General features: G+C 42.7%; 1 protein-coding gene across 8 annotated transcripts in view; it reads left to right on the top strand.

Moving 5' to 3' along the window:
* KDM1B (lysine demethylase 1B) overlaps positions 1 to 17,659 on the top strand; it is a 59,917-nt gene that overhangs the window by 18,417 nt on the left and 23,841 nt on the right. For 6 of the 8 annotated variants that reach the window (XM_070405662.1, XM_070405664.1, XM_070405665.1 and 3 more), the window contains 3 exons: positions 1,777 to 1,815; positions 5,182 to 5,386; positions 6,981 to 7,165. In XM_070405662.1, coding sequence (XP_070261763.1) covers positions 1,777 to 1,815; positions 5,182 to 5,386; positions 6,981 to 7,165 — 429 coding nt within the window. The remainder of the gene's footprint in view (positions 1 to 1,776; positions 1,816 to 5,181; positions 5,387 to 6,980; positions 7,166 to 17,659) is intronic. The other 2 variants (XM_070405666.1, XM_070405667.1) reach the window with 1 other exon arrangement.

Raw genomic sequence — 17,659 nt, 5'->3', positions numbered from 1 at the left:
TATTTCACATGACTGAGAGCATTTAGGTGACTTTCCAACATTTGTTGTTAGCAGTGCTGTGATGAATAACTTTATATCTTTGCCATTTTTCCGTATATTTGTAGGATCAATTCCTAGTCGTAACATTTCTGTGTCAAAGAGAACATACCATTGTTTTAATATGAAACAATTCTTAGTCACAAAAGAGGATTTATAATTTGTGTGTAAGGAACAAAGAATTAAAGCAAACACTCATGTATCCAGCAGTTTTAGAAGCTGAGTGTTATTACCAAAGCCTCTGTCACTTCCTGCGCACCCCTCGCCCCTTCCCTATCTTCCCTTCACTGCAAGGACACAGTATTCCGAATTTTGTATTTATTATTCCTCAGCTTCTTGTTACATATTTACAAAACCCTAAACAGCGTGTGAAGTTTTGCCTACTTTTGGACTGGCTGTACATTGTATCATCTGGTTTGTGTTCTGCAGCTTGCTGCTTTCACTCATGTGGAGGTTTTTCACATGCACCCGTGTGGATGCCAGAGCTCTGAGCTATTCATTTCCCCCGCTGTATAGTATTGCGGTGTGTGACCGTACCACGATGTATCTATTTTCCTGTTCACGGGCTTGACCGTTGTTTCTGGTTTGGGGTCTGACACCCCGCGCTCCTGTGAGCATTCGTGCAAGCCTCTCCTAGGGCACAGGCCAAGTTTCTCCAGAGTGCATTCCGAGGGCCCGATCCTCGGGGCTCTGTTGTATGCCAGTCTGCAGTTTACTTAGGTAACTTTTTACTTGAAATATATAAACAGAAAATGCATGTAGCTCTGAATTTTCACAAAGTCCCCACTTAGCCAGCTTCCCGTAAAGAAATGGAACACTTACCAGCCCCTCAGAGTCTCCCAGCACCCCTTTTTCCTCACAGCCTCCTTCCCTTGCTCCCCCACTTACTATACTGACTTAAAACACTACAGATGTTTTGCTTGCTTTTGAACTTTATGTTAATGGAGTCATGCAGTGTGTTTTCTCTGGGGTCTGGCTGCTTTCTCTCACCGTTGTGTTTGTCAAGTACATCCGTGCTAGAGTGTGTGGTTGTAGTTTGTTCGTTCTCATCACCAGAGAGTGACCATTGTTTGACTACGACGCAGTTTATTTACCTATTCTGCTCTTGATGGGCTTCTGGGTTGTGTTTAGCTTTTTTCTATTACAAACAATCCTCCTTTGAACATTTTCGGCTTCTGTTGGTGCACATGTATGAGGGCCTTTCTGTAAAATATAACAAAGGTTAGGTTGCTGGACATGTAGTATGTACATCTTCAGTTATACAAGATAATGCCAAATTATGGTTCATTTAAAAGTTTCATATTTTGTCCCGTTGCTCTCCAGAGTTATTCTTTTTTTAAAAAAAAATATATATTTTTATTGATTTCAGAGAGGAATGGAGAGGGAGATAGAAACATCAATGATGACAGAGAATCATGGGTTGGCTGCCTCCTGCATGCCCCCCACTGGGGATCGAGCCCACAACCCAGGCATGTGCCCTGATCAGGAATTGAACCTTGACCTCCTGGTTCATAGGTCAATGCTCAACTGGCTGGGCAAGAGTCATTATTTCTTTAGCTTTCCACCTGGATGTTCTTGTGAGAGCAGCTGTCCTCCCCACACCTTCATGCATACAGTGGTTCATTACACTTTTCTCTTTGCCAGTCTAAAAGGTGAAAAGGGATATCTTCTTGAAGGTAAATTGTTACTGAAGACTATATTTTACAAGTAAAGCTAATTAACACTTGGTTTGCCTTTCAGCCCGAGACCCCAGATCATTGTTCCCTCCCAGAGGATCTAGTGAGTATTTCTGCATGTTCTAGATTGGAGTTCATTGCATCTTCAATGATAAGCGCTATGTGTAAATGACAATAACAGTTTCAATGTAACATGATAATGATATGATGAAAATGCTAGCAATAGTGGTGTTATAGGCGATCCTCTTCAACTTAAAATAAAGTTATATTGCTTTGCATTAAAAGGAAATAGAGAGGAAGAAACTGCTACCTTGCTTTACGATAAAGATCAGGCTTGTTATACTTTTTTTTCATGGGTGACTTTACAACTCTGCTTGAATCCTTCCAAGAAAAGAACAAGTGGCCTAAAGTTTGGTGGTCTTGGCCCAGATTCAGCTGTGAGAGTGTTCTTGTGTATTCAGACCTTGGTGTAACTGCTTTGTCCTGGCCCTGTGTGGAAGGGAACAGTGTCTCCAGCTGGCGAAGCCTCACACATTTCATTCCTTTTAAAAAATATATATATTTTTTTATTGATTTTAGACAGGAAGGGAGAGAGAGAGAGAGAAACATCAATGACGAAAGAGAATCATTGATTGGCTGCCTCCTGCACACCTCCTACTGGGGATCGAGCCTGCAACCCTGGGCATGTGCCCTTGACCAGAATTGAACCTGGGACCCTTTGGTCCGCAAGCCGAAGCTCTATCCACTGAGCCATACCAACTAGGGCCACATTTCATTTCTTATGGGGCTTTGCTACCGGAGCTGGCACAATCCATGGGCTGCATAATCAGAGCCAATGGCTGTTTCATAGAATGCCTTTTTAAGACTCTTGAGTTTTTGAAATTCTGAGGTTCTGGGTTTTTCTGCATTTCAGTAATTCAGGATTATTAACTTGCAGTTTTTCTAGATTTCTGAATCGCAAGGACTGTGGTTGGTTTTCAGGCAAAGAAAGAATTAACATCTAGAAAATCTATTTTAAAACCATTCTGTTATATAAAGGGGTGTGTGAAACACACACATTTTTTAATAATTAGTTTTTCCCTAAAAATTTCCATGGTAAACTAGTGGCCCAAATAATATGGGATTAGGATAGACAGGATGAGATTGTAGAAAGGAAGGAAGAAGTAAATACAATGCCTTATGAATCTGACCCTAACATTAGACCATTTAGCATGCAGAAGAATTTGAGCTTTGGGACAGAGGCCGTATTCTTGGGATACATGAACTTTTAAAAGTTTGGAAGATTCCCTTGATGTTCATCTGCCAGTCATTTATTTTTGCACTTCATTAAGGAGGGGTCAGGAGCAGGCTTCTAGCCATATCACCTATCTACCCTTTTTCTGTTTCTATGGATTCTAGGGTCACTTTAAAAGCAATTTCTAAATTTTTTGAGTGCCTGTATTAGCTTCCTAGGGCTGCCGTAACAAATCACCACAAACTGGGTGGCGCAAAGCAACAGGAGTCGATTGTCTCTTAACTCCAGAGTCTGTATGTCTGAAATCAAGGTGTTAACAGGGCCGTGCTTTCCCTGAAGGCTGTAAAGGGAGGATCCTTCCTGCTCCTTCCAGCTTCTGGTGTTGCCAGCAGTTCTTAGCATTTCTTGGCTTATAGACCCATCGCTCCGATCTCTGCCTCTGTCATCACATGACCCTCTCCCCGTGTGTTTTCTGTCTCTCTGTCTCTTCTCTTCTTCTAAGGATGCTAGTCATAGTGAATTTAAGACTCCACTATGACAAGGTCTGCAAGACATTGTTTCCAAAAATGGTTACGTTCTGAGGTTCTGGGGGAATACTATTTAACTTAGTATAGTGGGTCTTTTATTACATTAATAGACTGACTATATCAAGTACAAATTCTTCATTGGTATGTGTCTTCAAGATGACAGTGGAATTTTTTATGGTATATGGACAAAATGAGAGCCAGGTGTCCAGGAATGGCAAGTGTGTTGAGAGAACACACTTGGAATAGCAAGATCAAATGCCAGTTTATTAGTCACTGTTTTAGTTTCTCATGTTCCAGTGCAGAGGTTTGGAGCACCCTCAAGTGAGCTTCTATGGGGAAGAAACACTGGGGGGCGTTAATAGGATGGCAGGGGCTCTCTGGTGGGTCCTGACTCAGTTTACCAACATAGCTGCAAGACCCAGGAAGTGTAAGAGAATGGAAGAGCTTGGGTGAATGTTTTATAAGTCACCTGCATTCTGCCCTCTCTGTGGTCTATTTAAAGTGTCTGAACCCTCAGTTTACTCTGTCCTTGGCGCTCTGCTCAGAAGGGGGTCCATAGAGGCAGCCCTGGTGTGTTGAGGAAGAGACTGAAGCTTTCCTTCTTTCTGGTGCAGCTCTGCCATCAAGGGCCAAACCTAAAACAGGCCTGGAGAACAAAGATTGTACCCAGAAATGCCTTTGGGGCAAGGCACTTAACAATGAATGTGTGAAGCAGCTGCGAGTGATTTATAGGGAGTGTTGGGGCTTGTAGTCAACTGAAAATGCTTGTCCCAGATTTGGACTCTGTGAAATTTGAAGGGCAAACAGGATGCATCTCCAATCTGGATTAACTCTGTAGACCCTGAGTTCACAGACCCCTGCTTGATGGCAGCTGGCATTTGCTGGGAGCCTAGAAAACTAACATCAGAGGGGCTCTGAGCGCAAGGTTCTCCTGGATCAGATTCTTAGAATTCTTGGGGCATGTATTCAGCCTCACTTTTAGAAAAGGCTGTCTCACGTAGGATTTGTGGAGTTTGCTTTAAAAGCCGACCAGCTTTTCTTTTTATTGCAGGAGTTAGTCATCATGGGGATGTTTTGATCCAGTGATTCCATATGTTAAGTCAACTCTGGAATGTGGTCACACATTTAAAGACCAAACATAGCTTTTACTTGTTCAGCTCTACATTTAGCATCTATTTTGATGGTTGTCATGTACTTTTCCCTCTGAAAGTAGTTTTGTAGCCTCTGGCAAAAAGCAGTAATGCTTGGCTACTACTTAGGTGAATTATTTTTTTTCTGCCCAGTTTTTCAATTTAAATTATTTTTGGATTCTAGTAAAAGGGGGGGGGGGGGTGGATGGAAGATAAAATGGTTACGGAATAGAAAGTTGTCATGTCACACTTACACCGGCAGTGCAGTCAATGGGTGCAGCTTCAAGACTGACCTGGACTTGGTGGGTTTGCCGAGGAGGGGAGGGAGAGAGGGGAAGGCTGTTGCTGTGTATCTGAAACAACTCTGCCTTGGAAACGTGGCTCTCCAGGTATCGACAGCCACTTCTGTTTCTGAATCTGAGTGTGCTGAACTCTGGTGTAGGATTGCTGAGTGGGAGAAGGCAGAGTAGAGGGGTTAAGGATGAATACCGTGGAGACAGTCATCTGTCCTCGGCTGGATCTGCACGTACATTTCCTGTCTGCCATTGTCCCTCTTCGTCTTGCTCTGCCCATTTCAGAGAGTGTCGGAAGTTTCCAACCATTGGTGGTACTCCATGCTCATTCTACCTCCTTTGCTGAAAGACAGCGTGGCAGCACCCCTGCTCTCTGCCTACTACCCTGACTGCGTTGGCATGAGCCCCTCCTGCACCAGCACAAACCGCGCAGCCAGCGACGCCAGCCCCGGGAAGCTGGAGCACTCCAAGGCGGTCCCCTCTGTGCTGGGTGAGAGCTGGTCCTGGCACTCCCTGCTTCCCCCCCCCCTCCCCACACCCCCTCAGTCCCTGGAAATGTGTGGGTGAGCAGAATGGAAGAGACTTAGTGTGTGCAGCATGTGCTATAAAGCACCTCATTATATCATAGATGCGGTTATGCTGTGGATGTCATATCATCTGTGTATATTGTGCAGTTAATTTTTCCCTCAGTGATCAGAAAGTCTATAACACTTGTTCAGGAATCGTTGTCTACAGAGTTTAATGAGTATGTATTTGAAAACTGGATAAGTTGATGATAATGCAAACTCTAACATTACCAGAAGAAATCTTTGACTATCTGAGCGTCCTTCTTTTTATTCTGAGTCTTTCTACTTCTAATTATGCCCTTGAGAATTTCAGCAGAATGATTCACTCTTGAAAAAAATTCAGAACTTTAGGTCAGGGCAGGCATGCTTGTTGGGCATGACTTTAAGATTCCACATTGGAATTCTTTGTGTACAAGCAAGAATTCTAGATTTTTCGCCTGAACACTTTTTTCTATTTTATTTTTTTAATCGCCAACTTCATTTTTGATGATGTGAAAAGATTTTGACATTGTGGCCCTGTCTTAAGGTATTTAACTCATAACACTGGGTCCTCTAAAATGTAGCTGTGGTCGAAATGAAAGCAGAAGAGAAACAATCCCAGTGTTAGTTTAAGTGGGATGGAACAGGCACTCAAATTAGTGGGTTTGTACATTTGTGAAGGACAATTTGGCAGTGTGATCAAAAACTTTTATCCTGCGAATGTATCCCAACTAAATTATCAAAGTAAATTATAAAGTAAGTCCAAAGATTTTTTTGCAAAGAAATTTGGGTGGCATTGATTATAATAGTGAATAATTGGATGAAGTTTCAATGCCCAGCATTAGTGGAATGATTAAATGATAAGAAAATATTATGTCCATTGAAGTCCAGGTTAATGGCATGGAAAACTATTCTCGATGTCATAAATTAACAAAAATAAAGTTAGAAAATATTATAAAGTAGCATTTTTTTCTGGCTTTGTAAAAACAAATTTCTATAATATTAAAATTTTCCATTCAGAGAAACAGCACTGGTAGTCTGTAAACCCCCTCTCAAGGATTATCAGGAGTTAGTGATTGCTATTTCCCCTATGAACCTATTCATCTTATAATCAGAAAAATTCCAATAAAAGTTAAAATATTTTCCCATGGGGAGTTGGTGTTCAGTAGGTATAGAGTTTGAGTTTTGCAAGTTGTAAAAGTTTTGGAATCTGTTGTACAACAGTATGAATATACTTAACACTACTGAACTGTACACTTAAACATGGCTAAGATGGTAAATTTTATAGTATGTGTTTTCTTTGTTTTTGTTTTTACCAAAATTACAGCTTTTAAGGAATTGTCCATACCATGGAAATTAAATTTGTGAAGAATGAGAAAAATATGTGTTTAATTTCCACATATGTTGTCTAACTGGAGGGAGGAAGCAGAAATACAGTAGGACAGACTTGGCTGTCCTTGTTGGTTTGATAATGCACTTTAATTCACCCGCATTTGGAGGTGACAGCTTGGAGCATTTGCCTCTTTGTGCTTCTGTCAGTCCCAGGCATGAACCGGTACTTCCAGCCTTTCTATCAGCCCAACGAGTGCGGCAAAGCCCTGTGCGTGAGGCCGGACGTGATGGAGCTGGATGAGCTCTACGAGTTCCCAGAGTACTCCCGGGACCCCACCATGTACCTGGCCTTGAGGAACCTCATCCTGGCCCTGTGGTACACTAACTGCAAAGTAAGTGCAGGGCATGGTAGCTCTCAGCACGAGGACAGAGACTTCCCTTGAAAGAAAGGAGCCAGGCTACCTATGGATAGAACCTTTCGACCAGGGTTTCTCCACCTCGGCAGCGTTGAAAGTTTGGGGGGATAGCCTTTGTGTGAGGGGTTGTCCTGTGCATTATAGTATGTTTAGTTGCATCCTTGGCCTCTTCGCCCCCTAGATGCCAGAACACCCCCAGTTGTGGCAACCAAAAATGTCTCCAGCTGTTGCCAAGGGGGGCAAAGTCTTTCCTCCCTGAGAACCACCACTTCAGACCATGTGTTGTCGGAATCTTAACTCTCTAGTGAGTGAGTGTAAGGTGCAAAGTTTGGTTCAAACAGTTCCAGTGGCTACGCCAGGAGAAAAGGTGAAACACTGAAGACAGGATTAAACTATTGAGGGCAGGATTTATATTCACCTCATTATCCTCAAACAACCTTTGCTCTCTGATGGGACTGAATAAAAGTTAGGGGCTTTATATATACAGTACCAGCCTTGAAAGGGGTGAAGATAAATTTTCAGTGTGTGGTATGTGTGGTGGAAATACAAGCTTTTTTTTTTTTTTTTTTTTTTTTTTTGCACTATGAATCCAGTTATCTTTATTTTTTTTTTTTTCGCTAAAAGTATTACAAAGTGTATTACATAAGTGTCCTTTTTTCCCCCCCGCCCTTGACAGACCCCTGCCCTCCCTTACCCCCCAGTGTCTTATGTCCATTAGTTATGGTTATATGGATGCATACAAGTCCTTCGGTTGATCTCTTAATCCCCTCCCTCCTCCCCCCCAACCCTCCCTGGCCTTCCCACTGCAGTTTGACAATCAGTTTGAGGCAGCTCTGCCTCTGTATCTATTATTGTTCAAAAGTTTGTAATGGTCTTTATTATCCATGAATGAGTGAGATCATGTGGTATTTTTCCTTCATTGACTGGCTTATTTCACTTAGCATAATGCTCTCCAGTTCCATCCATGCTGTTGCAAATGGTAAGAATTCCTTCTTTTTTACAGCAGCATAGTATTCCATCGTGTAGATGTACCACAGCTTTCTAATCCATTCATCTACTGATGGGCACTTAGGCTGTTTCCAGATCTTAGCTATGGTGAATTGTGCTGCTATGAACATCGGGGTGCATATATCCTTTCTGATTGGTGTTTCTGGTTTCTTGGGATATATTCCTAGAAGTGGGATCACAGGGTCAAATGGGAGTTCCATTTCCAATTTTTTGAGGAACCTCCATACTGCCTTCCATAGTGGCTGCACCAGTCTGCATTCCCACCAGCAGTGCACAAGTGTTCCTTTTTCTCCACATCCTCTCCAGCACTTGTCGTTTGTTGATTTGTTGATGATGGCCATTCTGACAGGTGTGAGATGGTACCTCATTGTTGTTTTGATTTGCATCTCTCGGATGATTAGAGACTTTGAGCATGTTTTCATATGTCTCTTGGCTTTCTGAATGTCCTCTTTTGAAAGGTGTCTATTTAGATCCTTTGCCCATTTTTTGATTGGATTGTTTATCTTCTTTTTGTTAAGTTGTATGAGTTCCCTATAAATTTTGGAGATTAAGCCCTTATCAGATATGACGTTGGCAAATATGTTTTCCCACGAGGTGGGTTTTCTTGTTGTTTTGTTGATGGTTTCTTTTGCTGTGCAGAAGCTTTTTATTTTGATGTAGTCCCATTTGTTCAGTTTCTCTTTAGTTTCAACTGCCCTAGGAGCTGTATCAGTGAAGAAATTGTTTTGGCATATGTCTGAGATTTTGCTGCCTTTGTATTCTTCTAGAATTTTTATGGTTTCCTGTCGTACATTTAAGTCCTTTATCCATTTTGAGTTTATTCTTGTGTATGGTGTAAGTTGGTGGTCTAGTTTCATTTTCTTGCATATATCTGTCCAATTTTCCCAACACCATTTATTGAAGAGACTATCTTGGCTCCATTGTATGTTCATGCCTCCTTTGTCAAAAATTAATTGAGCATATTGGTTCGGGCTAATTTCTGGACTCTCTATTCTATTCCACTGATCTATATGTCTGTTCTTGTGCCAGTACCAGGCAGTTTTGAGAACAGTGGCTTTGTAATACAGCTTGATATCTGGCATTGAGATCCCACCTACTTTGTTTTTTCTCAGGATCGCTGCAGCTATTCGGGGTCTTTTTTTATTCCAGATGAATTTTTGGAGAGTTCGTTCTAGATCCTTGAAGAAGGCCATTGGTATTTTAATGGGAAGTGCGTTGAATGTATAGATTGCTTTGGGTAATATGGACATTTTAATGATGTTGATTCTACCAATCCAAGAACATGGTATGTTCTTCCATCTGTTTATGTCTTCCTCTATCTCTTTTTTCAACGTCCTATAGTTTTCTGAGTAGAGGTCTTTTACCTCTTTAGTTAAGTTTATTCCTAGGTATCTTAATTTTTGGGGTGCGATGGTAAATGGGATTGTTTTTATAATCTCTCTTTCTGAAAGTTCACTATTGGTATATAGAAATGCCTCGGATTTCTTGGGGTTAATTTTGTATCCTGCTACATTGCCAAATTCATGTATTAAGTCTAGTAGTTTTTTGATGGAGTCTCTAGGGTTCTGTATGTATAATATCATGTCATCTGCAAATAAGGACAGTTTTACTTCCTCTTTTCCAATTTGGATGCCTTTTATTTCTTCTTCATGCCTAATTGCAATGGCTAATACTTCCAGGACTATGTTGAACAGGAGTGGAGAGAGTGGACATCCCTGTCTTGTTCCTGTTCTTAGGGGAAATGGTGTTAGTTTTTGTCCATTGAGTATGATGTTGGCTGTGGGCCTGTCATATATGGCTTTTATTATGTTGAGGTATGATCCTTCTATTCCCACCTTGCTGAGAGTTTTTATCAAAAATGGGTGTTGGATTTTGTCAAATGCTTTTTCTGCATCAATTGATATGACCATGTGGTTTTTTTCTTTCAATTTGTTTATGTGATGTATCACGTTTATTGATTTACGGATGTTGTACCATCCTTGCATCCCTGGGATAAATCCTACTTGGTCATGGTGTATGATCCTTCTGATGTACTGCTGGATCCGATTTGCTAAGATTTTGTTGAGGATTTTGGCATCTATGTTCATGAGGGATATTGGCCTGTAATTCTCTTTCATTGTGTTGTCTTTACCTGGTTTTGGTATTAGGGTGATGCTAGCTTCATAAAATGTGTTTGGAAGTGTTCCATCCTCTTGGACTTTTTGTAGTAATCTGAGGAGGATAGGTTTCAGTTCTTCCTTAAAAGTTTGGTAAAACTCCCCTGAGAAGCCGTCTGGTCCTGGGCTTTTGTTTGCTGGAAGCTTTTTGATGACTGCTTCAATTTCTTCCATCGTTATTGGCCTATTGAGATTTTTAGATTCTTCCTGATTGAGTTTTGGAATGTTGTATTTTTCTAGGAATTTGTCCATTTCCTCCAGGTTGTCTAGTTTGTTGGAGTAGAGTTGTCCGTAGTATTGTTTAACAATCATTTGTATTTCTTTGGGGTCTGTTGTTATTTCGCCTCTATCATTTCTGATTTGGTTTATTTGGGACCTCTCTCTTTGCTTCTTGGTGAGCCTGGCTAGGGGTTTGTCAATCTTGTTTATCCTTTCAAAGAACCAGCTCTTGGTTTCATTGATTTTCTGTATTGTTTTTTTGGTCTCTATTTCATTGATTTCTGCTCTAATCTTTATTATCTCCTTCCTTCTGCTCACTCTGGGCTTTTCTTGTTGCTCTCTTTCTAATTCTTTGAGTTGTAGAGTTAGATGATTAACTACCATTTTTTCTTGTTTTTTGAGGTAGGCCTGTAGAGCTATAAACTTCCCTCTCAGGACTGCTTTCATTGTGTCCCAGAGGTTTTGGATTGTTGTGTTTTCATTGTCATTAGTGTCCAGGATGTTTTTAATTTCTTCTTTGATGTCATCGGTAACCCAATCAATATTTAATAACATGCTATTCAGCTTCCAAGTGTTTGAGTATTTTGGGTTGTTTTTATTGTGGTTTATTTCTAACATTATGCCATCGTGGTCTGAGAAGATGCTTTTTATGATTTCAATCTTCTTGAATTTGTGGAGACTTTGCTTGTGACCCAATATGTGGTCTATTTTTGAATATGTCCCATGAGCACCTGAGAGGAATGTATATTCCGCAGCTGTGGGGTGAAGTGTTCTGAAGATGTCAATTAAGTCCATCTGATCTAGTGAGTCATTTAGGATTGCTGTTTCTTTGCTGAGTTTTTGTCTAGCGGATTTATCCAGTGATGTTAGTGGTGTATTAAAGTCCCCTACTATGATTGTATTGTTGTTGATCTCTCCCCTGATACCTTCCAGGAGTTTTCTTATGTATGTGGGTGCTCCTGCATTGGGTGCATATATGTTTATCAGGGTTATATCCTCTTGTTGTATTGATCCCTTTAGTATTATGAAGTGGCCTTCCTTATCTCTGGTTATGGCCTTCACTTTGAGGTCTATTTTGTCGGATATAAGTATTGCTACCCCAGCTTTTTTTTCATTTCCATTTGCCTGAAAGATATTTTTCCATCCCTTCACTTTCAGTCTGTGTGAGTCCCTTCTAATGAGGTGGGTCTCTTGTAGACAGCAAATGTATGGGTCATGTTTTTTTATCCATTCAGCCACTCGATATCTTTTGATTGGACCATTTAGTCCATTTACATTTAAAGTTATTATTGAAAGGTACTTGTTTGTAGCCATTTCTATTTTTTTGTGGCTGCTTTCTTTCTGGGCTTTTTATTTCTTCTTTTTACACCAGTCCCTTTAGCATTTCTTGCATTGCTGGCTTGGTGGTGATGAACTCCCTTAGCCTTTTTTTGTCTGTGAAGCTTCTTATTTCCCCTTCAATTTTGAATGATAGCCTTGCTGGATAGAGTATTCTTGGATTCAGTCCTTTGCTTTGCATCACTTTGTAGATTTCCGTCCATTCTTTTCTGGCCTGATGTGTTTCTGTTGAGAAATCGTTTGATAATCTGATGGGGGACCCTTTGTAGGTAACTCTCTGTTTCTCTCTTGCAGCCTTTAAGATTCTCTCTTTGTCTTGTACATTTGCCATCGTTATTATGACGTGTCTTGGTGTCGGTCTTTTGGGGTTCATCTTGCCTGGGACTCTCTGTATTTGTGTAACTTTTTTCTTCCCCATATCTGGGAAGTTTTCTGTCATTATTTCTTCAAATAGATTTTCTAATCCTTGCTGCTCTTCTTGTCCTTCTTGCAGCCCTATTATGCGTATGTTACTTCGTTTCATGTTGTCCTGAAGCTCCCTTAGGCTCTCCTCCTGTTTTTTAATTCTTTTCTCCAGTTGCTGTTCAGATTGAGCTTGTTTCTCTGCCTTATCTTCTAACTCACTAATTCGGTCTTCTGCTTCTTCTAGTCTGCTGTTGAAACTTTCCATGGTGTTTTTGATTGTAGCTATATCACTTTTCATTTCTTCCTGATTCTTGCATAGGTTGTTGATTTTCTCATCCATCCGGTGAATGAATTGCACAACCATCATTCTGAATTCTTTTTCTGTCATGTTGCACGCTTCAGCTTCATTAATTTCCTTTCTTGGTGATTCTTCATTGTCTTTCCTCTGGGTATTGTGTCGTCTCTTCATTTTGATTATCTCCTGATGGTTCAAAGGTTGAGTTGCGTGGGCCTGGGCCGTGCGCAGTGGGAGGCTCCCACCACCCTAGTGTCACTGAAGAGCTCTGACACTAAGATGTGTGGTTGTTGTTGGTTGGTGGGAACCAGGCTCGCTCTGTGTCAGTGTTGCCAACACTCAATGTGGCCTTGCGCGTGCCCTTAGAATTAGGGACCCTGCCTGCACTGTGCTGAAATAGATGCCCCCCTGACGCGTGTTTAGCACCAGAGCAGAGCCCCCTAGCTTGCGCCAGGAGTCAGAGTTCCCCAAGAGTTCAGTATCAGAGTCTCTGTTGCTTCGCGCAACCTCACCTTGAGAATCAGGGTCCCTGTGTGCCCTTGCACCAGGAATTGGATTCACTGGCTCTTAGTATGAATGCACAGGAAATCAGGATCTCAGGCGCAGGTGATAAGAAACACAGTCAAGTCACTGGTGCTTGGTGCTGCCTCCTGCCCTGAGAAACGGGGTTTCTGGGCCTGTGCTAGGCGGACAAACTCCCGTTCGCGCGATTGCTCCCAGCCCAGGGCTCTGATGCCAGCAGTGCGCGCAGGATTAGTTCCTGGTGCTGTGCGCGTTTTTGCTCCCAGCCCAGGGCTCTGATGCCAGCAGTGCGCACAGGATTAGTTCCTGGTGCTGTGCGCGTTTTTGCTCCCAGCCCAGGGCTCTGATGCCAGCAGTGCGCACAGGATTAGTTCCTGGTGCTGTGCGCGTTTTTGCTCCCAGCCCAGGGCTCTGATGCCAGCAGTGCGCACAGGATTAGTTCCTGGTGCTGTGCGCGTTTTTGCTCCCAGCCCAGGGCTCTGAAGCCCGAAGTGCGCATAGGATCAGTTCTAAGGTGCTCGCGCACTTTCAGGCCAAAGTTTCTGCAGCGCTGAGGCCCCGGCAAGGGGTAGGTCTATCAGTTAGTTACTCTGGCACTGCCCGCGATCCTGGGGGAAGGGGGGATGGGCTCCGCTACTCACGGATCTGCAGCAGGGATCTCCGAACTTTCCGTGTCTGCAGGTCTGTAGCTGTGGTCACAGGTCTCTGTCCCCAGTGGCTGCAGGGTCCTGGTATGCGTCTGAGATCAGACTGGGTGGTGCTGAGGCCAGGATCCTAGTCTCAAGCAGCTCTGTTTCCCAAGATGGCGTGGTCGCTGTGCCTCTGCTGGCCGCCCAGGAGTGTCCGCCCCTCCGTGGAGGGGCGCAGGCCTCCTCTGGGCTCCCGCAGTCGCGCCGCCCGCAAGTCGCCGCCTCCGGGTTAGTAGCCGCTGGGTTAGTAGCCGATCTCTGGATGCCGATAACCGCCTCCCAAGATGGCGCGGTCTCGCCGCTGCGCTGGCGCCCAGGGGGAAGTTTCAGCCTCAATCTCTAACCATCCGCATTTTTCAGGAGTTCTCTGTCTTTCCTGGCTGCAGACTGTCTCTCAGCTGAACCTCCCCAGCTTGATCGGGCTGGTTGTTACCCGTTTCAGCTGCTCGCCCCTATCTGCTCCGGGACGAAGGACCAACACGTCCGTCTAAGCCTCCGCCATTTTTTTTCTCAATACAAGCTTTTTTTTTTAAAAAAAAAAAAACACACCACAAAGCCTTTTCTGACCCCAGTATTTTTCTGATTTATTCATTTCTTCTGCAAATATCAAGGGTTTCTCAGTGCAGATTATTTTGCAAGGCCAAGAAAGATATGCCCGCTCCACCCTAGTATTTCACTGGATTAGACTCCAGTATGAGGTGACCTGATTAAGTGATGGGTGTTAATGCCATTTATACAAATTATATCCAGGTGAGTAGGCTGGGCAAGGTAGAATTAATTACTCATTTTGTCCCCAACAGGTTTGATACAGGTGCTCAATAAACATTTGCTGAACTGAACAAAATTGTGCTCAGAATTTCCTGTGAATAATTATAAAGATACAGTTTTTGGAAACAGCATCAGATTAATTTTTCTTCACATTTTAAAAATTTGACTTTGAATTTTAACTTATATTGGGGACAAATCATACAGAAAAAGATCCTGAACTTGTCAGCCTGGATCCATTTAAAAAAATTTTTAAATGTATTTTTATTGATTTCAGAGAGGGAGAGAGGGATGGAAACATCAATGATGAGAGAGAATCATTGATCGGCTGCCTCCTGCATGTCCCACACTGGGGATCGAGGCCGAAACCCAGGCAAGTGCCCTGACAGAAAATTGAACTGAGACCTCCTGGTTCATAGGTCAATGCTCCATCACCAAACCATGCTGGCCGGGCCCATTTTCATTTTTAATGATAGAGTTTTTACTGTGGCCTTTGTTACATGGTTTATATAGTGTATATATTTACTACTCTAGTGGTAAAACACAAATGTTTGCAATAGAAGAATCAAAGACTTTGAAAGGATTGTTTTTAAATTTCATAAATAAAACCAGTTTATCTTCTGAAGCAATGAAGGTCAATGTTGTATGTGTTATTTTTGACTACTTCACATGTATAGTCATCTTCCTATATTTCAAGTTCTGGTGGAGCTGCGGGTTGGGGACAAGTAAAGGAGAGGCCAGGGGTAGGGACCCCCACTCCTACCTCCAGCGCCTGTTCTAACTTCACACCAGGCCCAGGCCGCATTACTCTGGGATCTTTGAAATGGATCAAGGCCTTGCCAAAGCTGGGCCAAGCGGCGAAAGGCAGTGCTGTCTTTTTTTTTCAAGTTCCTCAGTCAGTCCCCCCTCATCAGTGATAAGAATCCAACTTTTCCTGCTGCCAGTACACAGAGAAGCCTGGGTTTCGGCAGGGGCCTTTGTTACATTGTTTATTGAGTCAGGAATATATTATTCGTTACATAGTCTGCCCCCATACTCCCTTAGCAGTCATTCTTAGCAAAGGGAAGCTTATGCGATAAGATACAAATTGTTACATCTGTCTTTTGTCCCTTCACCAGGCAAGCCTCCCTTTGATCTTATTTCTTCATGTTAAATAATGAATTTGAATGACCTCGAGAGTTTCCTTTTTTTTTAATCCTCACCCAAGGAGTGAAGATATTTTTTCTATTGATTTTTAGAGAGAGTGGAAAGGAGGGTGGGGGGAGAGAGAGAAATATTGATGTGACCCAGACACATCGATGGTTGCCTCCTGCACACACCCCAACGAGGGATGGGGATTGGACCAGCAACCCAGGAATGTGCCTTTTTTTTTTTTTAAATTAGATCTTTATTGTTCAGATTACATTTGTTCCTCTTTTCTCTCCCCCCCCCCCAATAACTCCCCTCCTTCCAGTTCCCGCCCCACCCTCCACCCTCACTCCCCACCCACTGTCCTCATCCATAGGTGCACGATTTTTGTCCAGTCTCTTCCCGCATCTCCCATTCCCCTTTCCCCCCCCAAGAATAGTCAGTCCATTCCCTTTCTATGTCCCTGATTCATTATAATCACCAGTTCATTCTGTACATCAGATTATTTATTCACTTGATTCTTAGATTCACTTGTTGATAGATGCATGTTTGTTGTTCACAATTTGTATCTTTACCTTTTTCTTCTTCCTCTTCTTAAAGGATACCATTCAGCATTTTGTATAATACTGGTTTAGTGGTGATGAACTCCTTTAGCTTTTCCTTATCTGTGAAGCTCTTTATCTGACCTTCAATTCTGAATGATAGCTTTGCTGGATAAAGTAATCTTGGTTGTAGGTTCTTGGTATTCAGCACTTTGAATATTTCTTGCCAGTCCCTTCTGGCCTGCAAAGTTTCTGTTGAGAAATCAGCTGACAGTCGTATGGGTATTCCCTTATAGGTAATTGAGTCTCTTTCTCTTGCTGCTTTTAAGATTCTCTCTTTGTCTTTTGCTCTTGGCATTTTAATGATGATGTGTCTTGGTGTGGTCCTCTTTGGATTCCTTTTGTTTGGGGTTCTCTGCGCTTCCTGGACCTGTAAGTCCATTTCTTTCACCAGGTGGGGGAAGTTTTCTGCCATTATTTCTTCAAATAGGTTTTCAATATCTTGCTGTCTCTCATCTTCTGGTACCCCTATAATTCGGATGTTGGTGCGCTTGAAGCTGTCCCAGAGGCTCCTTACACTATCTTCACACTTTCGGATTCTTTTTTCATTTTGCTTTTCCAGTTGGGTGTTTTTTGCTTCTTCGCATTTCAAATCTTTGGTTTGATTCTTGTGCTCCTCTGGTCTGCTATTGGGTATAATATTCTTTATTTCAGTCCGTGTATGCTTAATTTCTAGTTTCTTTATCGTAGCATCGAGGGTCTCATTAGTTTTTGTGAGGCTCTCCACAAGTTTATTGCAAGCCCTCAAAATTTTGTTTTTTAGCTCCATATCCTCTATTTCTGTCATGTTTTTTTGTCTCCGCATTTTTTATGCTTTCTTGGTGCACCCCCTTGTGGTCTTTGTGCACAGTCTTGTTCTAGTTAAGCCTTAATTGTTGTAGTTAATACTAGAGGGGTTTGACCACCAGGCCGATTGGCTGTGAGAATCAGCTGTGTGGAAAACTTCTGTCCTCTGGGGAGGTGCTAATCTAGCCTTTGCCTGAGGCGATCCGACAAATGGCTCTGCGCAGGGCTTGGGCGGAGCGGGCTCAACAGGGTGGGCGGAGGGAGCAGTTATGGCTGCTCTCAGTCCGTCCCCAGGGGCTCTGCCTCTCTGTCCCAGCAACCGCTGCAAACCTCAGAGGGACCGTAGCCAGACAGTCCTGCTTCTCCCGTTTGAGTCTGGGTCCCTAGAAACTCGCCCGGATCTGTAGCCCAGAGTCTGAGACTCCCTCCTGATTGAAAACTACAACCACGCCCTCAGCCACCAGCCCGCTTTGCGCGCGCACCACCGTACCTTTAAATTTTCCACACTGCGCCTCCTCTGAGCCTCGTAATGCTTTTGTTTTTCCTTCTAGTTGAAG

Source organism: Myotis yumanensis, unplaced genomic scaffold (assembly GCF_028538775.1).
Source record: "Myotis yumanensis isolate MYYU_CA2020_CCGP unplaced genomic scaffold, mMyoYum1.0.hap1 SCAF_2, whole genome shotgun sequence".
In the NCBI taxonomy this organism is placed as follows: Eukaryota; Metazoa; Chordata; class Mammalia; order Chiroptera; family Vespertilionidae; genus Myotis; species Myotis yumanensis.
This window is presented reverse-complemented; position numbering and strand designations above follow the sequence as displayed.